This window comes from Corylus avellana, chromosome 7 (genome assembly GCF_965113065.1).
Source record: "Corylus avellana chromosome 7, dhCorAvel1.hap1.2, whole genome shotgun sequence".
Classification (NCBI taxonomy): Eukaryota; Viridiplantae; Streptophyta; class Magnoliopsida; order Fagales; family Betulaceae; genus Corylus; species Corylus avellana.
Genome location: NC_142496.1, coordinates 19,212,741 through 19,232,432, shown reverse-complemented (window position 1 = coordinate 19,232,432; position 19,692 = coordinate 19,212,741). Strand labels below are relative to the sequence as shown.

Below are 19,692 nucleotides of genomic sequence, written 5' to 3'. Positions count from 1 at the left end.
CTACCTTGTGTGGCTTTTGTTGGGCATTTATTTTATGTTACTTATGTTTTTTGTGTTTGTTTTCGGAATTGTGTTGGTTACTCTCTATGTTTCATTCCCTTCAACGGACTATAACAGTGCTCCTGCCGCTTCTATCACCTTCCAGTGGTCGTTGCTGGTTCATTCTGAAGCTTCTGTTACCGCCATGTGCGGCCCTTTGAGAGGACTGTGTCACTTATTTGACCAATTTCCTACCCTTTGTAATTATTGTTGCACTGTTTTAGTTTGTTTGAGATTTGTTGTTGAGGAGCCCACCCCTTTTTCGTTGTCAGGATTTCCCACTTCTTCTTCCTTCGGGATCAAAAGTGATAAAGATCCTCCCCTATAGCCCTTTCCTTATTTGCTTAGAAAAAAAAAAAAAAACTACTGACCCAAGAGAGAAACAGTGGTGAAAAAGAAGAAGACTCGAGAGAGAGAAAGAGTCTACAACACACTGAGACTAGGATTTCAGCAACAATAATGAGCATATACTCCTCCAAAATGATGCCGTTTTATGTAATATATACACAGTCACGGTTATCCCGGACCGCATTCTGGAAAAAATGGCCTGCTTGAAAGAAAGGGTGGGCACTCTCGCGTGTGTGTCCATATATATATATATATATATATATATATATATATATATATATATATTTAAAAGTCGGGTCAGGTGAAAAGATTCAAAAATTATGTTCATATTCCGACTTCTAACTTGACTTTCTTGAAATTTTTTAAAAAAATGGAAATTTTACAGACCCACCATCTGAAGCCAACTCGATCGGGGTCGATGGTGGTTGTATATCAAGAATTCAGCCTTTTGAACAGCCCTAGTTTAGTTTAGGAAATGAGAATATATAAGGAATAAATCGCTGACCAGGAAAGCAATGAAGCCCCAGAACATGAGTTAATATGGGTACACTAATTTACATTATAATTCACATCAGCAGGCCATTCCATTTACTGCAATTCTACATGTCTATGAATCCAGAGATCAATTGGAAGCTTACATGCATGCAAGATACATAACTTACACGATGGTTGAAGATTGGTCATAAACCAATAAGAGAATAGTTTATGTATTTGGTGAGATTCAGAGTCCAAAAATTTATAAAATTGACTCCAACTGCTGCATTTCTTGGTCCAACGTTTCAGGTTCCACGTCTTCTCTAATCCTGTAAGAATCAGCAACAGCCTTCCCTTTGTCTAGCACATCAGCAGGCACAGTCTGGAGGAGGCTGTAAAACGGAAAGCTTCTTAGGTTCCTTGGTTATATGCAGATCAATAATTATCAAAGTATGATATAGAAAAGAAGATTATGGAACCCATAGTAAGAAGATTATTGAACCCATAGTAAAAACTCGGTGTTGAAAAGCATCATAATGTATGATCTGCTTGAAGTATTACCTTTCTAGAGCGTTAACAGCAACATTTATCTCTCCCTTCATTGATTCAAGTGAGGCTTGTGTATCATTCCTTGATGCTCGCAGAAGTAAGGAATCAAGTTCCTCCAAGGCTCTGCAGAAGTAGAGGTTTCACTGCACTCAAGTTGGTTCGACAGCAATTGTAAACTTGCAACTAACTAGCATGAAATCCAACATGTTGATGCTTGTTAGCTGGGAAATTTCTACTAAGATGAATGCTATATATCACATTATTATCTTACAACTATTTTACAATGCTGATGTGACAATCCCCACTTAACAAAGAATAGTTCAATAAACCTACAGCATTTATCTCTACAGATAATCCACAAGCAATTCGGGGGAAAAGTACACTTTGAAATGAGAAAAACTTGCAAGATGGAGTGAAATATGAATCTCAAGCAAGTGAAACCTGAATAATGAAGTTCATTTCATATGATACTAGAAGAAGAATGATAGTTTGCCACAAAAGTGATATTTTATCATCTAAAGATGCTATTTATGACTTATGAAATAGGAAATAGGCAAACTAGAGAGCTGGACATGTCAGTTCTTACAGAAATCATGTTTTGGTGAACCCCAAAATGGGATAAGTGTCAGAACTCTTACTGAAAACACCAATGATTTTGAAATGAGGTTAATTTACTTATATTTATTTTTCATTTGTGCTATTTTATAAGATTTTTCTAGTTTGAGAAATGAGAGACTGAAACAGAAGTTAAATGTTTACTGCCTGGACAGGCTGAACCTGATTTTATTCAAGCCAGATGGATATTGTGGTACCCAATACTGGCCTTTGAGCATCCAGCACTAATAAGTCAACCCTTCAAAAATGGTTGTCACCCCTACAATGCCACCTTAAGTGCTTTGATTTTCTAGGTAGACAGCTCCTACTATCCACCATCTCAATATTTAAGCACGCAAGCCTACAAATACAATCCTGTGTATAAACAATGTGCTTAAAAATTACAAAAAATTCAGCAATGAAGTGATATACCTGAGACATTGATCAACACTGTTGGAAGCAGTTTTACCATTGCCATTGTCTGAAGCATATTGTGCCACCTATAATTCCGAAGAAAATTTTCCAAAGCTCTTAGGAACTCATGTATACAAAAACTGCCATAAAGCAAATGTAAATGAGCATGGAGAGTGACAATGGATGTATCATCTAATATGAAACCAATGATGACAAGAACAGCGAGTCGGCAACAAAAATCAGCAAAAGTCAACACTGTTTGATGTACAAGTAATTACAGGAAAACTGAAAACACATGATACAGAGGCCCAGAAAAACATCTCCATGCTCATTAACTGAACCACTTGGAGGACAAGATCAGAGTTAATGTGTTACGATCCTAATGTTCCACATGGGTTAAATCTAATTTTAACCATGTGTATATAAGTTGTTGAGCACCCTCTCCTTGCAAGCCGGTTTTCAAGGGTGAGTTATACTCAAGGTTTGTATCATAATAGCTGATCAGAATATCTATAGTCAATCTGAGAGGCACTTTCCTGGTTAAATTTGAGAGTTACTTGCAATATTTGCATTACTGCAAACAGTGCTTTGGTGATCCATGCTCATGGCTATTACAAGTGAGACTAATTTAAGCAGTACAGTACAGTAATACTCTGGTTCATAAGGCGATAAACTTTGAGGATGGCTTTTCACTGAAAGCCAGACACTGTTGTATAGTATAGATGAGGAATTCTTTCATGCCAAGAATCAGAAGCAAACCACAACTGGAAGAGCAAAACACAAAAAGTACTCAAAAGTTCAAGAAAGTCTCAACTTACTGCTCGAATATTTACACGAAGGGATGCTGCAGGGCCAGAGCGTAGTAGAGATCGGCAGGCAGCATACTGGGGTTGATCAACTTCTAGAGATTCCTCTGCACTAGTAGAAACATAAAATATAAGTACTATTACACTATTACCCCATTTCTATGCCTTTTGCAAATGCTTACGCAAGCCAAACACTGGAAAAAAAAAAAGAGTAACAACAAAGATCAAACATACAGAAACGCACACAAATAATCACCAAACGGAAAATCAAACTTATCTCCATCAAAACAGAAGGTGGAGAAAATTTTGATGAGATTGTAATGGACGAAAACACATTAAATGCATAAATCAAATAAAAGTGTCATTATAAAATGAAATCAAATGACAGAGACATTTACCCAAGTCCTTGATCTGTAACTGCGTCAATATGACAGCTGGTACATAAGCCTCTAGTGGGTCAAGGTTTTTCCTGATTATTGTATCATAAGAAGGATTAGTTGTGAAGAAACAAAGTTTCAAAGAACCGTTTTTTCTGTTTTCCTTTTTTGCCATGATTGAACCAAGAAAAAAAAAAAAAAAAAAAGTTGAAACCATGCTGTAGACGTCACTTTTTCACATATTTATCGAAAATGCCGCCGGCGATAGCATCTGCAAGAGAAGAATACGTTTAATAAATATGGGATTTGCTTTCTCCGACAACCAAAGAGATGGGGTTCATAAAAACTTACGGTTGGGGACAAAGAGGAAGTGGGACAGGACAAGGGAGACCAATCGCCTGCTCTCCCGCCATTCTGGGGGTGACAATGCGCACCTCAATCGCGGCAGCTTCCTCTCGGGTCTAGCAGTCGGAGGAGGGCAGGTTAAGGAATTGAAGGGCTTGGTGCAAACGTACGCAGGGGTGCCAAGTGTAGCCATGCCGACCCAACATCCGCTTTTCTTTCGATAGACACTCTGCTCTGGTCTACTCTTTGCTTATCCCTTCGTATCTCTCTCACATCTTTCACGAAATATTTCTGTAAACTGACATATTTGCCCTCCAATTTGTCTTTTATTTGGAATGTATTTTTTTTAAAAATAAAAAAAAAAAAGTATTTGGAGTTTTTTTTTTTTTTTTTTTTTTGGGAAATGTAAATCACGCTCTACCACCTGTGCACCGACACCAGCGGACAATGACAGTAGTGTTGCACTTTGTCAAATATTCTAGCAGGAGGAATGATACAACTTGGGCCAAACTTGGGGCCAATGATACAAATTGGCCTCAACTTGGGGCAATTTTTTTTTTTTCTTTAATTTAAAAAATTGGTCATTATTATAAACAAAAATATAATTTTTATTTTTTTAAAAAAATACTAAATAAAAGAAGGATCAAAATAAAAATTATTGCTTCAAAAACTTTTTTAATTTTTAATTTTGTTTTTTTTTTTAAATTAAAAAATAAGGAAAAAGTTTCTGAAGCAAAATACAGTTTTTAATTTTAAGAAGATACCAAAATAAAAGAATAACCAAAATAAAAATTATTGCTTTAGAAACTTTTTTTATTTTTAATTTTGTTATTTTTTAAATTAAAAAATAAAGCAAAAGTTGACCTACAGTTGGACAAAATAGTTAAACCTTTAGCATTTTCCTTTTAGAAGAGAGCTGCATCTATGCGGTCTGGCAAAAAAGGCATGTTTTTCACCTTCCATTAAAATGCTGACACCTCACCTAGTATACTTTAAGAAAATGAAGCCAAAACACTAGATAACAACCAAAACACGGTGGGTCTCAGGCCGAGACCCAGCCGCGGGATTTTCTCTCTCCTTCGATTTAGTGTTTACGTTGTAGATAATTTTTGTAAACTTTTTTGCTTTAGGCTAACGTGGCTTTCTTCTATTGGAGGGCATAAACTTCCGCATCGTCCGCATAGAAGTTATGCTCATTCAAGAATGTTGGTTGATGATGCATTTCCAATAGCTTATCCGTGAAGGAGTTGTTGCAAAATAGATTAAAAAGAAAAAAAAAAAAAAAAAAAATCTTCAAAAATTGTTCGCCCGGAAGACAATTAGAAGAACTTTCGATGCTCATAGTATTTTAAAGAGAAACCCAAATTGAAAAAGTGAAAAATAAGAAAGTTGATTATGGTTTCTAACACTTGTCATGTGGAGGATTTGTAGCCCTATGATTATTTTCATGTAAAGACCTTAGTGCCCTAGTGATTATTTATATCCACACGAATGGTCAATTTCAGGAAGGGTTTGTTTATTATCCAAAAGAGTAATGTCAGATTGCTACAAGTAAGAACCAAGCTTATTTTATTGGTTAAGGTGGTCAATTTTCTTGCTACAAGAAAAAGAAACCTCGTTTTAGTTTTTGGAATAATAAATCTAAAAAGCCTCATGGGTGTTTCTGTAATTATTGACCCAACAAACCCCTAATGATTATTTTTAGGGGTAAATACTAAATACTCTTGGGTTTCACTTAATTTATTTTTTCTCTTTAGAATTTATTTTGTATCACTGGAGATCCTTCTAGTTTTGATAAAAGACCAAATTCGTTCTTCCATCCATTGACCGTTAGTTGACCCAACGAAACTCCACGTAAACCAATTAGAAGCTGACATTTGGCATAAGTGGCTAAGTCATCAGTGATGACGTGGCACCTAATTAAAATTTTTTAAAAAAATAAAAAATAAAAATATATATATTTTTTCATTAAAAAAAAAAATTGGGGGTGGTCGAAACCACCCCCAAACCACCATTGGGAGGGGTTTCGACCACCCCCTTGGAGCCAAGGAGGTGGCTAAGCCAACCCTCAACCACCACTGGGGGTGGTTTCAGCCACCCCCAAACACCATTGGGGGTGGTTTCGATCACCCCCTGGCTCCAAGGGGTGGCCGGCCACCCCCTCGGCTCCATGGGAGTGACCGAGCCGACCATAGCCACCCCCCAAATTTTATTTTATTTTTTAATGAAAATATATATATTTTAAAATTTTAATTAGGTGCCACATCATCACTGATAACATTGCCACTTATGCCAAATGTTAGCTTCTAATTGGTCCACGTGGAGTTCTGTTAGATCAACTAATGGTTAATAGATGAAATAACGAATTTGGTCTTTTATCAAAATTAGAAAGACCTCCTATGATACAAAATAAATCCTAAGGAGAAAAAAAATTAAGTAAAACCCCATAGGGGTATTTAGTATTTATACCTTATTTTTATGAGAGAAATAATATTTAGTAGACTAATATAAACTGTAATTAAGACGACACGACAGATAAAATCAGTTGATTAAATTAAAGATTGAGTTTGAGTATTACATTATTTTTTGTATTACAGTTGTATAATCCGTATATAAAATATTTTTTTTTTCTTTTTTACAAATTTTAAATGATTCAAATAATATTACATACTTTTAAGATTGTTTAAAACGAACATAGTGAGGTACGCCACCGATTGAAGCAGAAAGAAATACTGAACAACATCCTCTGCTTCATCTCCGATCTCTGTGGGTTCCTGAGCAGCAGCGAGAATGACAAAGGCTCTGTGGCTTCTCTTGCTTCCCCTTCTCTTCGTGTCTGCTTCTGCAGCCGCAACTCAGAGTAAGAAGTCTCTGCATTGCCTTTTAAAACTCGCTTCTTTATATACATGTATGTGCATCATGTTTTGAATTCGTGGGTTATCATCAGATTCCTGATCTGCTTGAAAAGTTTGTCTGAATGTGTCTCTGGTATAATTCCAAAAATGGCATTTCTGGATTAAACCCCCGAGGTGTTTATTTATGGTAAGAACGAACAGTTATCAGATCTCTTCCTTAAGATAAGATTCATTTGTTAGTTGATGTCTCTGGTGGGACATTTATGGTAAGAATGCTGAATGTCGTCTTTCGTTGCTTTATTTGGTTCCTGAGAAATCGGGGTGAAGGAAGAGGAAAATAAATTACAGAATTATTATTATTATTATTATTTTATTTTATTTTTTTATTTTTTTATTTTTTTATTATTTTATTTTTTTTGGCTTTTTCATTCGAACTCATACAATTCTTCTGCTGGGTTTAAGATCTAACTTTTGGGGACTACAACCACTGAAAATCTCTTTCCTTGATGATTTTTTTTGTTCTGTTTTTTGGGAGTTGATGGGATGTGAAAACACAATCAACCTTCAAAACTTCCCTGAAAGCATTGGGAAGGTTGTCAATGTAGGATTTTCGGTCGTTCTTTCTATCTTTCAACAACCTCAAAGGGACATTCACCCTAGTCCCCTTTGGGGGTGAAGTAACCAAATTGCTGATACCAATGCCTATGTAAAAGACTCTTAACTATAATTCATTGCTCTCTTCTTTTAGTGGGTGTAGATTATCACCCTTATATGGAAGCTATTGCACCTCTTTATTTTCCTACATTTCAATGTTGATTCCTAGATTGGAACTTCGGGCAATCTCAAACGCCATCCATTATAATAGCTCAAATGGGGGCCAAAACAAAGTTAGGATTAGAATAGGGGATTTAGGACAGTCTATTGGAGGATTAGCTAAATCCTCTTTGTTTAGAGTTCTTGCACTTATTTTAAACTTCTTGGGACATATATTTCATATCATGACAAAATCTATATGAATGGCTGACTAACAAAAGAAACCCTTTAATTCTATGGGCGTTATGAATCATGATTGTCCCCAAATTCTACGAAATTCTATCTATCTATCTATCTTAAAGCCATAATCCTATATACACACACATACATAAAGACTTAGGAGTTAGGAGTGTACCTGCCAGAAGACCCTTTTAGTGAAGCGAATATGTTGAAGGGTTGATTTTTTTTTTTTAATTTAAACAAGTTCTCTCTAGTAGTTTGCTTCATAGATTGTTTTTAGTGCATTAGAGACAGTGAACTTTTCCTTCTACCCTCTCATATGCATGCTTTAGTGTGTGTGCGCATGCACCTGCACAACATGAATAAATAAAAAAATAATGTCATCTTGGAGGTTAGCTAAGAACAGCTCACTATGCATGAATCATTAGGGGATGGCTCGTTTTCAGTCATAGCCTTCTGGACACATGTCAATGGTGAGCAATTTCATGTAGTATTTTCATGGTAAAATCCTATGGCTATGGGTTGTTCTCAAGCCGTAATATAATAATCTAGAGCATTAAGTATCCTCCTGCCTCAAACTCTTACCATTTTTGCACCCTTTCTTTTTGTCATTATGGCTAGTCAATAACTTATTACCTTTAGATTCTTAAATGGCAGCACTAAAAGTAAATGTCTGAAATCTGGTCCCTCCACATTCCCTCCCCCTTTGTGTTTTCTCTGTCTCACCCTCTCATTAGTTGCTTCCTTTTTTTTATTGTACTTTGAAATTAGTTATATTAGTTCTTAGATATTCTACTTCCTTGAACTCACTTTGACTTCCCTACCCGCTATATGCTCTAAAATAGTTCAAAAATCGTTGCTTCAAACATATGTTTTTTTTTTTTTTCCTTTTTCGCGATTTAATTTATTCGATTATGCCTGGGCTTTAATAAAATTATATTCTCCCCATAACTGACATTATAAATGAAAATTGCTGTAAAAGGTACCAATAACCCTGCGGATGATTTAGTGGCTGTACTTAATAATAACAGGACTGCACAAAAGTTGAAGTCCCTTTATGACAACCCAGGCCTGGCCTGCATTGCTCTGCAGTACTTAAAAGCCTACCAAGGTGATTGTGGTGCAATAGGAGGGCCTAATGCGAAGAAGCCTGCTGATGCTGAATTTGCTGAAACTTTTGCTCCCAACTGTGGTGTTCTTGTCTCAACCATGTCTCCTATTACTGGTCGTTTACTTGGCTGCCAATCTCGTTATGTCGAAGCTTCCGAAGCATTTTCAGATATCCTAATGAAAAACAGCAAGGCCTTAGAAATACTTTACAATAAGAATGACACTGAAGTTGGAGCTGCTGTGAGTGGCACTGATGGTGGGTCTCCCTACTTCTGGTGTGTCATGTTCAGCACTGGCAACACAAACAGCAGTTTTGCTTTTGAGGGAGGTGTAGCTAAGGCAACACGACCCGGGTGCTTTAGCGGCGCCAACGACGAGTGCAGCAGCGCTTATGATTGGTCTCAAAACCGCCGGATATGGCCATTTGCTGCCACAGCTTTGCTTGCAGCTGGATATGCTTTTGGATTATGATAAATTTTTTTACAAGAATTTGAACTACTTACTATTTGATTTGAGGGCCTCTTTTGTTGTGTTTGTAATGAGAGGCTTGGCCTTTCTCATTCAATTTCTGTTTTGTATTTTCTTTCCTTGTTGATTGTGGGTGAAAGATCCATCCAATTCATTCCTTGTTGATTGTAAGTGCGAGATCCATTCAATTCAATTGGACATTATTTAACGAAAAATTCTAATGGAGCGATAAAAGTGAAAAATAAAATAAAATTGAAAGATGATCCACTAAATTAAGAGTTTTTTAAATTTAAAAGATAATTACAAAAGCGACAATAATTTAAGGGGTAAAATAAAGTTAATTGATTTAAATAAAAAAATTGTCATGGTGAATACATCATAAATATCAAAGATAAATAGATCACACTATAAAAATAATGTAAATTTCATAATTTTGAAAAATTAGTGCCCCAATTGCATAAATCATAACATAAAACTTGCAATTGTTTCCAAATAGAGTTTACTTATCTCATACATTTATTTCGAGCAAAGCGTTGCCTACAGTCTACCATAAGTATTCTCATTTAGTTCAATTTTTCTATAAAACCTTAATTTTCCATTCATAGCTAAACCCTACTTTTCTGAAATGGAATTCTATCCAAGAAACCCTAATTTCTCTTTTTGGAAAGTTTTCTCACAAATCCTAATTTCTTACTTTCTTGCTATTTAGATGTTATTTTACTTGAGAAATAGTGTTGAAATAAGGGAAAAATATAAATTCAGTCCTTGTGATTTACTTGATTTGCAATTAACTCCTTGTGGTATCAAAATGAACTCAAAGGTCCGTGAAGTATGCTAAAAAAATAATGTAGTTCCTACAGTCAAATTCCGTTCACTGACTTAACAGATTCTAATAGCGTAAAACATTAGAGCCACTATAATTGTAATACTTGTCATATTTAAGTCAGTGTTGTACTAAGAAAATTTGTTAAATTAGTGGACGGAATTTGATTGTAGAGACTAAATTATATTTTTGGCATACTTCAGGGACCTTTGAGTTCATTTTGATATCATAAGGAGTTAATTGTATATCAGGTAAACCACACGGACTAATTTTACATTTTTTCCTAAAAATATTTCCAAACCTCCCTTACAAGGGCTGAAACCCTAACTAGGGTTCCTTGGGCCATATAAGTTTCCTAAATGGCCCAAGTTTGATGGGCACCACTCCTCGTTACACCGGTTTTCATGCAAACTTTACTTTAGCTCAAACTTTAATTCTTTTTTCTTGAATTTTCTAACTAATATTATACTTTTAACACAAACTCATCTAGGGACTTTCAACGAAGTTTACCACACAGATAAACTGCATCTGAACGGTTTATAACTAACATGTAGGTAGATACAATGGCCACTCGCCACCCGTTAAGGAAGAGCTGCAAGAAAGGAAAAAATATAGTTAGAGGATGGCCGGCGGTTGGGTTAGGTCTCGGCTAAATTTGTGTCGGTTGACCCACTTTTGCCTACCGAATCGACCAAATCAGTTAAATCGGTTAATTAATCGGCTTTATACCAATATATATTACTTTTGACAATTTTGATTAATTCCGTAAAGTCAGTCGGTTAACTTTTATGGGCCAAATATCTTTTTGGGCCAAATGGGCTGTTTTTGGGCCAAGCCTATTTTTATAGGCCAAATTCCAATTTCCATATATATATATATTTTGTGTGTGTGTGTGTGTGTTAAACAAAGTGTACCTGACATGTTTATAAGCACCCTTAACATATTTATTATCTTAGATTATTTCAAATTGTCACTAATATTGCTAGGACGCTGTCCTACCATATTTTGGCGGTTACATTTTCGGTTAAGTGGGTTAAGTCGCTTTCGGTTTAGTTACCAATATCGATATAAATTTTTATTTTGACTACCGACAATTGGAAGTCGGTAGGCAATTAATGACTGTTCGGTGACGGTCGGTAGGCAGTAATTGGATAATTGTATGTTCGTTTCAACTTTTAATCTCATTTGCAGCATTCATGGTTGGCAGATTGATGAAGTCCAAGCTTCCGTCCAAAGTCCGAGTGATCAACCACATTGGAGTTTTCTTTACAGCTACAACCATGTTCATAGAAGTCACATTGTCGTTTCCTTTGTGGCTAGGAATTATAGCTTGGGCAGTCTATGCGATTATCCTAGTAGCAGCATTTTTAGTTTGAGTAATGCTGCACTTTTTTTTTTTTTTATTATTTTTAAGTGAGTAATGCTACACTTACTCTCACTTTCATATATGGCTTTTAAAACCATCATCCCAAACCCAGAAGAACCTGCCCAATCCACCCAATTACAACCAATTGCTTTGGATAACCAAATCAACTCAGATTGGGCTAAGAACACATTTTTCTCAATTTACATGACACTTACAACTGGAATAGCTATAACTTACATCCAAGAATAGGGTTAGACCAATTTTAGCCTACTGAACCGATCAAGTCGATTTAATCGGTTAATTAACCGACTTACTACATGGTTAGAATCTATTTACTGAAAAGTGATGACAATTATGTTTGTTGCTCCTAAAACATTTCTACATGGTTAGAATCTATCTACTGTAGATATGGTTTCAAAATAAATATTATGTTGTATGATTTGGATCAAAATGATGAAAAAATCACATGTATACATATTAATTTTGAGATTGTATCACCACTGTAGGTAATATTCTCTCATATGGTTTTTAGGAAGATTCTAACCTCCTTCCTAAACCCTTCCTATAAAGTGAGTCTTCTACTTGGTCTCATGTATCTTGCCATTTAGTCTTAACCATCTTTCCTTAAGCATCCTCCCATTCCATCTTGAGCATCCCCATAAATCAGCAATTTCCTCCTATAATCTGCAGATGAAACCATATCACACATATTCTTTTTTTTTTTTTTTTTTTCAAATAATTAACTGCCAACGGCCTTGACCTATCCTAAACCTAGAAGCACCTGCCTAATCCGCTCAATTACAACCAATTGCTTTGGATAACCAAGTCAATTCAGATTGGGCTAAAAAACACATGTTTCTCAATATGCGTGACATTTACAACTGGAAGAGCTATAGCTTATATCCAAGAGTAGGGCTGTGTATCGGTTAAATCGGTGTCGGTAGACCCATTTTTGCCTAACGAATAACCGACTTTCTACTTGGTTAGAATCTACCTATTGAAGAGTAATGACAACTGCTTTTGTTTTTCCAAAAACATTTACACATGGTTAGAATTTATCTACCGTTGATACGGTGTCAGATTGAATATTATATTGTATGATTTGGATCGAAATGATGAAAAAATCACATGTATACGTATTATTCTTTAGGTTGTTTCACCACTGTAAGTAATGTTCTCTCATATCAACCTAATAGGATTTTAGGAGATTCTTACCTCCTTCCTAAATCCTTCCTAAAAAATAAGTCTCCTATTTGGTCTTATGCATCCTGCCACTTAGTTTTAACCATCATTCCCTAAGCGTCTTCCCATTTGATCTTCAGCAGGGACGGATGCACCTTATGGGAGGGGAATTAAACCCCCCCCCCCCCACCAGAAAATTTTCAAACAACTCTCAATCTCACCTAACCGGTGCAACCCCAAGAAAAAGTAACAATGTTTGTGAGAATTTTATATGCGATGACATGTTATTGAAATATGACTACTTCTTTCTACGTTTTCAATTATATTTCTTCCTCATTCTTTCTATGACTACCCTTTTTCCATATCCCCTGCCTCCCACACAAGTTAAACATCGCCATAATATATGCCTTCTCAATGCTATGTTTCAGAAACTTAAAAACTTTACAAGGGTTAAAAAGAGAAAAAGGGACACATACAATGATTAACTCTTTCCGAGCCTCTTGCAGTTCATCGTTAGTTTTGCGCTCCATGATTATAAGAGTTTGGTCATCGCTTGCAGGTTATCTAATTCCTCTTCCTTCTCCTTCAACTTTTCCGCAATTGCTCCCATCTTTTCCTGGATTTCCATATACATCTTCTTCTTTAGCCTCAAGTTTCTCCTTTTCTCTCTGCCATCACCAATCAACACAATTACAGAAACGAAATATAGAAATTCCAAGAACGGATACGTATTTAACGACGACGACAACCTCAGCAAGCACCATGACCAAAACACTCACCGACAGTTTCAACTGTAAGAGTTTCATTGCTGGAGAGACAGGAATGGACATGGATATTAAATGGGGAATTAAACAATTTGGCTGTGACCTTGTCAAAATGAATATCTCCATTGTCGCCAATGGGGGCATTGAGACTTGGAAACATAGGACCTGATTGGATTTTGTTTCTAGTTTTCTGTTCTCAGAAACATTTTTTGAGGATGAGAACATGACACATTTGCTGCTTTCAATACAAAACGTATTTGCCTAATCTTAGCTTCTTTAGATTTTTCAAGTTGTATAATCAATTTAGCCACATACTTATCATAAGCTCATTTAAGCAGAATTCTCAAGTGAGTTTAATCGATTAATTAACCGACTTTCTACATGGTTAGAATCTATCCCAAAAGCTTAAAGTTATAGGAATGGGTAAATTTAGTCATATAATCAATAATTTAACACGTAATATACCCTCATCTCAACGGAACTTTGAATTTTTTTTATTTTTTATTCTTTTTAAATTTTAACAAATGTTGATATAAGAGTTAATGAACATTGTCACATCGGCCTAGAAGAATAGGGTATAATATGTAGTATTACTCTTTATTTTTAATATTTATTATGTTTTGACCTTTTGTTTGCTCCCCCTTTTCCCTTTCCCTTGCTTTGAATTTTTTGTTTTTTTGCAAAAAAATAAAAAATAAAAGTCTTCATTGTTTGGATTTAGTGTAATTGAAATTGCCATGGGGCTTCCCACTACTATGTACCTTTGTGCCTCTCAAGAGTTCTTGATCGTTAAGGTGCTTAGTGTGCGTGATTGTGTGTGTGTAAGAGAGAGAGAGAGAGAGAACGAGAAGCCGGTTACCTTGTTCTGTAGAAAGAAAATGGCTCAAAATGCCACTAACAAATTCAAGATTTCATTCAAGAAACTGCTCTCTTATCTCTGCAAAGATGCATCATACATACAAGTACTTTTGAATAATGAAATACGCTTCCAAAAGCACTAAATTTCAGTCAAGCCTCCCAGCTCTTTACGGAAGCTTTAAACTTCAAAACCAGTACAAGAACCATAAGAATCAGGATTATACCAGCAGAAGAACCACCAACTCTGTGAATCCAATAAGGATCAGACCTGGTAAAGATCCTATCGAAGTAACTTGACATAATGATGGCCAAGATCAGCACCAGGAGTAGTAGAGGCAGCCAAGAAACAAGGTCGATGATGGGCTGCTCTTCAAGTTCCAAATCATTCACTGTTCTCCGGTCGATATAGAGAGGAGAAAGCACAGCTAGAAGGGTCAAGCCTATTGCCACCAGCCTCTCGTATGAAGAAACTCGCCGTGTAGCTCCAACCGCCATTCGGAATGGAAATCTCTGGCTGTCTTGTTGTTCGACGGAAAAAAATCGATCGATTTTTCACCGGAACTTGTTGCGATGGGAGGGGCTTGCCCAAACAACTTTAATCTTCCATCCTCCTGATTGTTTGATTGATATATTGTTTGGAACTAGTGCTGATATTGGCTTTGTTTTTGGAGCTGATCTCAAGGAAGTTTCCAATACAAGCACTTTCAGGAATCTATACACAAGTAAGTAATTGCAAGATAATGCGTTGGCAGCTTACTCATGAAGCTTTTACGGTTGATAGATTGAATGGATGTGAACAAGCGGCTTGGAAAGGGACAGACTATTCTCCATTCACTAACAATATATGTTTGATGCTGCCTACATAAGTATTTGGAATCTGATTCTGTCCTAGCCGCATGATTTCTCCAGACAATTAACACATCCACCTTGGTTGGAAAAAAATAGTGGGGTTGTGGTGACGGGCTCGCCTTCCCAGGCAGTAGCTATGGCTCAAACCGGACATTCCACAGCGGGTGGGAACCCCGATGGTAACGCCCAAGGGGAAAAACTACACTGGTCGCCCCTTCCCACCTTTTTAATTAAAAAAAAAAAAGAAGGAAAGGTGACAATTTTATGGCAAAAGGAATTTTAAATCTACATGGGATTGTGCTTTGTTTTGGCAAAGCTTTTTCCTTAGACACTATAGTTGATGTAGATTGATATAAACAAAAAAAAAAAAAAAAAGGAGTAAAAATTTTAATATAAAAAAGTGAAAATTGGTATGAAAAAGTGAAAAAATTTTGTTTAGTAGTGATTTTTTTTTTTTTTTTTTTTGAATAATAATAAAAAGTGAATTATGTGATAAAAAAAATTGAAAAAAAATTTTAGATGCTTTAATGTTGATTTTTTTTTGAAAAATTGTGATGAACAGTAACAAATGAAAAGAAAAGGCTTGCCAAACACCGGTTGTCTTGACTAGCGCTGTAAATGAGCCAACACACTCGACAGCTCGCTCGACAAAGCTCGACTCGAACTCGAGCTCGACACTGTAAAAACTCGCTCGATTAGCTAATGACACATACCCGACTCGCTCGATTAAGCTCGATGGGGGCTCGTGAGTTCGACTCGTTTAACTCGGGATCGGCAGGCTCGCCCGAGCTCGTTTAGGGATCGTGAGCTCGACTCGTTTAACTAGATAATCGCTCGGTTCGCTCGACTCGTTTAGGGCTCGTGAGCTCGACCCATTTTATCATCTGACCCAACCCAACCCACACGACAATGTAACTAAAAAAAAAATTAACCATGTTATTAATCAATAATAATCATAGCTTGATAGCTTCAATATGTATACAATTAAGTAATTAAGATCTAAGGTTATAGTATAACTAACATTATATGGAATATGTTATTATTTATAGGTTTAATGTCCAATTAATTAGTTGAAAATAATAATAATAGTAATCATCATATTCATAGGTTCAATATGTGTACAATTAATTAATTAAGATATAAGGGTATAGTATAACTTATACTATAAGTGTACAACTAACATTGTATAGAGAATAGACAATGTTATTATTTATAGGTTTAATGTCCAATGTCCAATTAATTAGTTAAAAATAATAATAATAGTAATCATCATATTCATAGGTTCAATGTGTGTACAATTAATTAATTAAGATATAAGGGTATAGTATAACTTATACTATAAGTGTACAACTAACATTGCATAGAGTATAGACAACGTTATTATTTATAAGTTTAATGTCCAATGTCCAATGTCCAATGTCCAATTAATTAGTTAAAAATAATAATAATAGTAATCATCATATTCATAGGTTCAATGTGTGTACAATTAATTAATTAAGATATAAGGGTATAGTATAACTTATACTATAAGTGTACAACTAACATTGCATAGAGTATAGACTACGTTATTATTTTTAGGTTTAATGTCTAATGTCCAATTAATTAGTTAATAATAATAATAATAATAATAATAGTAATCATCATATTCATATGTTCAATGTATGTACAGTTAATTAATTAAGATATAAGGGTATAGTATAACTTATACTATAATTTATAGGTATTAGGTTTAATGTCCAATGTCCAATTAATAAGCTATTTATAGATTTAATAATAATAATAATAATTTATAGGTATTAGGTTTAATGTCCAATGTTCAATTAATAAGCTATTTAAAAAATTAAATTATATGGTACTACTTAAATGCAATAAAATGTATTAAGTAGTATTTAATTTTTTACCTTTTAAGTATTGTTTTAATCTGTTAACTAATGTCTAATGGTATTGCAAAATAAATGCCAATAAATATAATGCTATAATTCCTATAAAGTATAAACTATAAAACTAATCTTAGGATTCCTACCAAACACAAGTTACAACTTACAAGTTACAACACACGTTTTTTAGAAAAAAAAAAAAAAAAAAAAAAAAAAATAGACATACGTTTAGAGTTTTTTTAGGGTACTAAAACAAACAACTTGTTAACTTAAATAAACGGTTGTGGTTGAATTGATTTTAATTTTATTAAAGATCTACGGTTTAGATCATTTATAGGAAAACGGAGAGGCGAGCTCACATATAATTGTGCACAAGGGATAATTCAATTTTTTTGAATTTTGAAAAAATCTGAACTTTACCTAAATTAATCTTATCCGTCAGATTAATTTCCATTATTTCATAGCCGTTCGATTTGCAAAGTGGACGACAGCTGTATACCACCTCGCAGAGATATTTATCTGGTGTTTCACTTGACACCAAGGGCTTATTGATCGAATGGTCATAACTTAAATGAAAATTTTAAGATCATAATCAACGGTATAAAAAAATCACGTTCACAAATGAAACCGGACTCACTTAAGTCACGTTGCAGAGAATTACTTCCGATACTCTCGTTTCGCACGCAACGCATAGGAAACGAGACTGACGCGCCTCGATTATGCAAGATTTATTTCCAGCCGTCCATTTTTTTGAGATTAAACGTCAACCATTAGATTGAGAAATTGGAACCCAGCTGTCACGCACGCCTACACGTGGTAGTTATCTGGTGTTACGATTTGCCTGATGAGCTCACTAATCCAACCGTCTGAAATAAATCCAAAAATAAATCTTAGATTTAACGGTCAAGATGGAATATTTTGCATATATGGCACCAGATTCACCAACTCACGCATGCGGTGGATAAATTATCCACTTCTTGTTCTTCACGTACGCACGGGAAAACGAGCCTTCAATTATGACTCACATACCAGCCGTCCATTGTTTTGAGATTAAACTATAGCCGTTGGATCAATGAAATGGAGGACAGCTGTAAACCACGCCCAACGTGAGAGTGATTTGGTGTTCCGCGAGACAGAGTAAGCTACCTATAATCACCTGATCAAACGATTGAAATAATATAAATAAAATATTCTATATAATCTACAGATTGTATTAAAGGGTTGCACGGGATTGCAATAGTCACGGCCGTATTGGATTAAAAAATTAAAAACTTAAAAGTAGGACATGCGACAGGCTAGGACAAAATAAAAATTTTTGGATTAAATCCAACCGTTCATTTTTTATTTTTGTTTAAACATTTATTAGATCCAACGGCTGGGAATCGTTTTGAGAAAAAAAAAAAAAAAAAAAAAAAAAAAAAAAAAAAAAACTAATCGTCTACCTGGGGCGGGGAGATCAAGAGACGAGAGGGAGAGGGACTGAGTCTGAGGGAGATGAAGAGACGAGAGGGAGAGGGACTGGGGGAGAACCGGAGAAAGCGATCTCATTTGCAGATTCAAAATGGTCACTGCAGGAACTATGAAGTCACTACAGTGAGCATTCAATGCCAATGTCAACCCTCTCCCATCGTGGTTGAAGAATTGAATGCTCGCATTCAATCCTTCTCAACCCCTACCCAACAACCCGTTTGTTCCAGTTTCCCAATCAAGCCTACCCAGCCGTTGATCGATCATTTCTCAACTACATCTAATGGCTTCTAGCCATTCGTACAATATTTTTGAAAGAAACTCTTGAGGTAACGCGTGAATCTCTTCCAGTCTTCCATTTCAAACCAGAAGACTTGAGTTTGTGTATACCAGAGTACCAATTGTTCACCGAATCACCTATGCGGCTATGCCGTCCAATCTCGCCGCCAAATCCCCATTTTTTTTTTTTTTGCTTATTTAATTGATTTCTGATTTTTTTTTTTTTTTTTGTTAACATGTGGTTCTAATGTGTGCTGTCACTGCCGTGTGCCCCTGACTGTGTGTTGTGGTGTGGCAAGTTTCTCTTCTCCAAACCTTAGCCCCTAGGCGTAGCATATACCATTCCGATGGGTATTGATCTGACGGTGATGGTCCTGATGGACATGGCACTTGAGTATTGGGGTTCCAGTTCCAGTCTCTTGCTTTGTTTTTTATTCATTTCCATCCCCTTTTTATACGTGCTCTGTAACTTTGTTTGCTCTATCCTTTATTATCGATTCGAGAAAACGAACTTGTTCATTCTTTTGAAGAGTGAAGCTAGCAGACTCTGTCACTCGACTCACTCTAACTCTCTAAGTTATGTTTATCCTAACTCCTAACTTCCTGAATCATACCTTGTTTGGTCTCTTAAATTATTTTCTGATTTGATTGTGAGTTGTTTAGTTAATTTCTAATTATGTTGTGTGTTTTTATCATTTCAGAGAGGAAGTTGTGCACACTGCCTCCTTCAATTGTTGGGTTGTATACTTGTATTTGCAAAGTACAAACCCTATTGCAAGTTGCAACATATTTAGTTGTCTGTCGGAGGCTCAGGTTTTTAACAACTTATGCTAAATTAATAGGAAACCCTAATTA

General features: G+C 35.5%; 3 protein-coding genes across 3 annotated transcripts; 1 reads left to right on the top strand and 2 right to left on the bottom strand.

Moving 5' to 3' along the window:
* Positions 1–918: 918 nt before the first annotated feature.
* Positions 919–4,211, bottom strand: LOC132184112 (uncharacterized). The gene is made up of 7 exons (XM_059597616.2): positions 3,953–4,211; positions 3,833–3,872; positions 3,623–3,693; positions 3,237–3,331; positions 2,437–2,504; positions 1,423–1,533; positions 919–1,253 (listed from the first exon to the last, which is right to left on the bottom strand). Exons 1-7 carry the CDS (start codon positions 4,137–4,139, stop codon positions 1,124–1,126), a joined length of 702 nt encoding a protein of 233 aa, XP_059453599.2. The 5' UTR covers positions 4,140–4,211; the 3' UTR covers positions 919–1,123.
* A 2,434-nt stretch (positions 4,212–6,645) lies between these two features.
* Positions 6,646–9,482, top strand: LOC132184974 (uncharacterized). The gene is made up of 2 exons (XM_059598781.2): positions 6,646–6,806; positions 8,777–9,482. Exons 1-2 carry the CDS (start codon positions 6,737–6,739, stop codon positions 9,373–9,375), a joined length of 669 nt encoding a protein of 222 aa, XP_059454764.1. The 5' UTR covers positions 6,646–6,736; the 3' UTR covers positions 9,376–9,482.
* Positions 9,483–14,411: 4,929 nt separating this feature from the next.
* LOC132185881 (uncharacterized) lies at positions 14,412–15,067 on the bottom strand. The gene has a single exon (XM_059599683.2). The coding sequence runs from the start codon at positions 14,858–14,860 to the stop codon at positions 14,516–14,518; it is 345 nt and encodes a 114-aa protein (XP_059455666.2). The 5' UTR covers positions 14,861–15,067; the 3' UTR covers positions 14,412–14,515.
* Positions 15,068–19,692: the final 4,625 nt, after the last annotated feature.

Coding starts and splice junctions, on each gene's coding strand:
- LOC132184112 (XM_059597616.2), bottom strand. CDS start 4,139: ATGGCTACACTTGGCACCCCTGCGTACGTTTGCACCAAGCCCTTCAAT. Junction 1,534..2,436: donor AGTGTTGATCAATGTCTCAG/GTATATCACTTC, acceptor CTACTTCTGCAG/AGCCTTGGAGGAACTTGATT. Junction 1,254..1,422: donor GCTGTTAACGCTCTAGAAAG/GTAATACTTCAA, acceptor TCCGTTTTACAG/CCTCCTCCAGACTGTGCCTG.
- LOC132184974 (XM_059598781.2), top strand. CDS start 6,737: ATGACAAAGGCTCTGTGGCTTCTCTTGCTTCCCCTTCTCTTCGTGTCT. Junction 6,807..8,776: donor TTCTGCAGCCGCAACTCAGA/GTAAGAAGTCTC, acceptor TTGCTGTAAAAG/GTACCAATAACCCTGCGGAT.
- LOC132185881 (XM_059599683.2), bottom strand. CDS start 14,860: ATGGCGGTTGGAGCTACACGGCGAGTTTCTTCATACGAGAGGCTGGTG.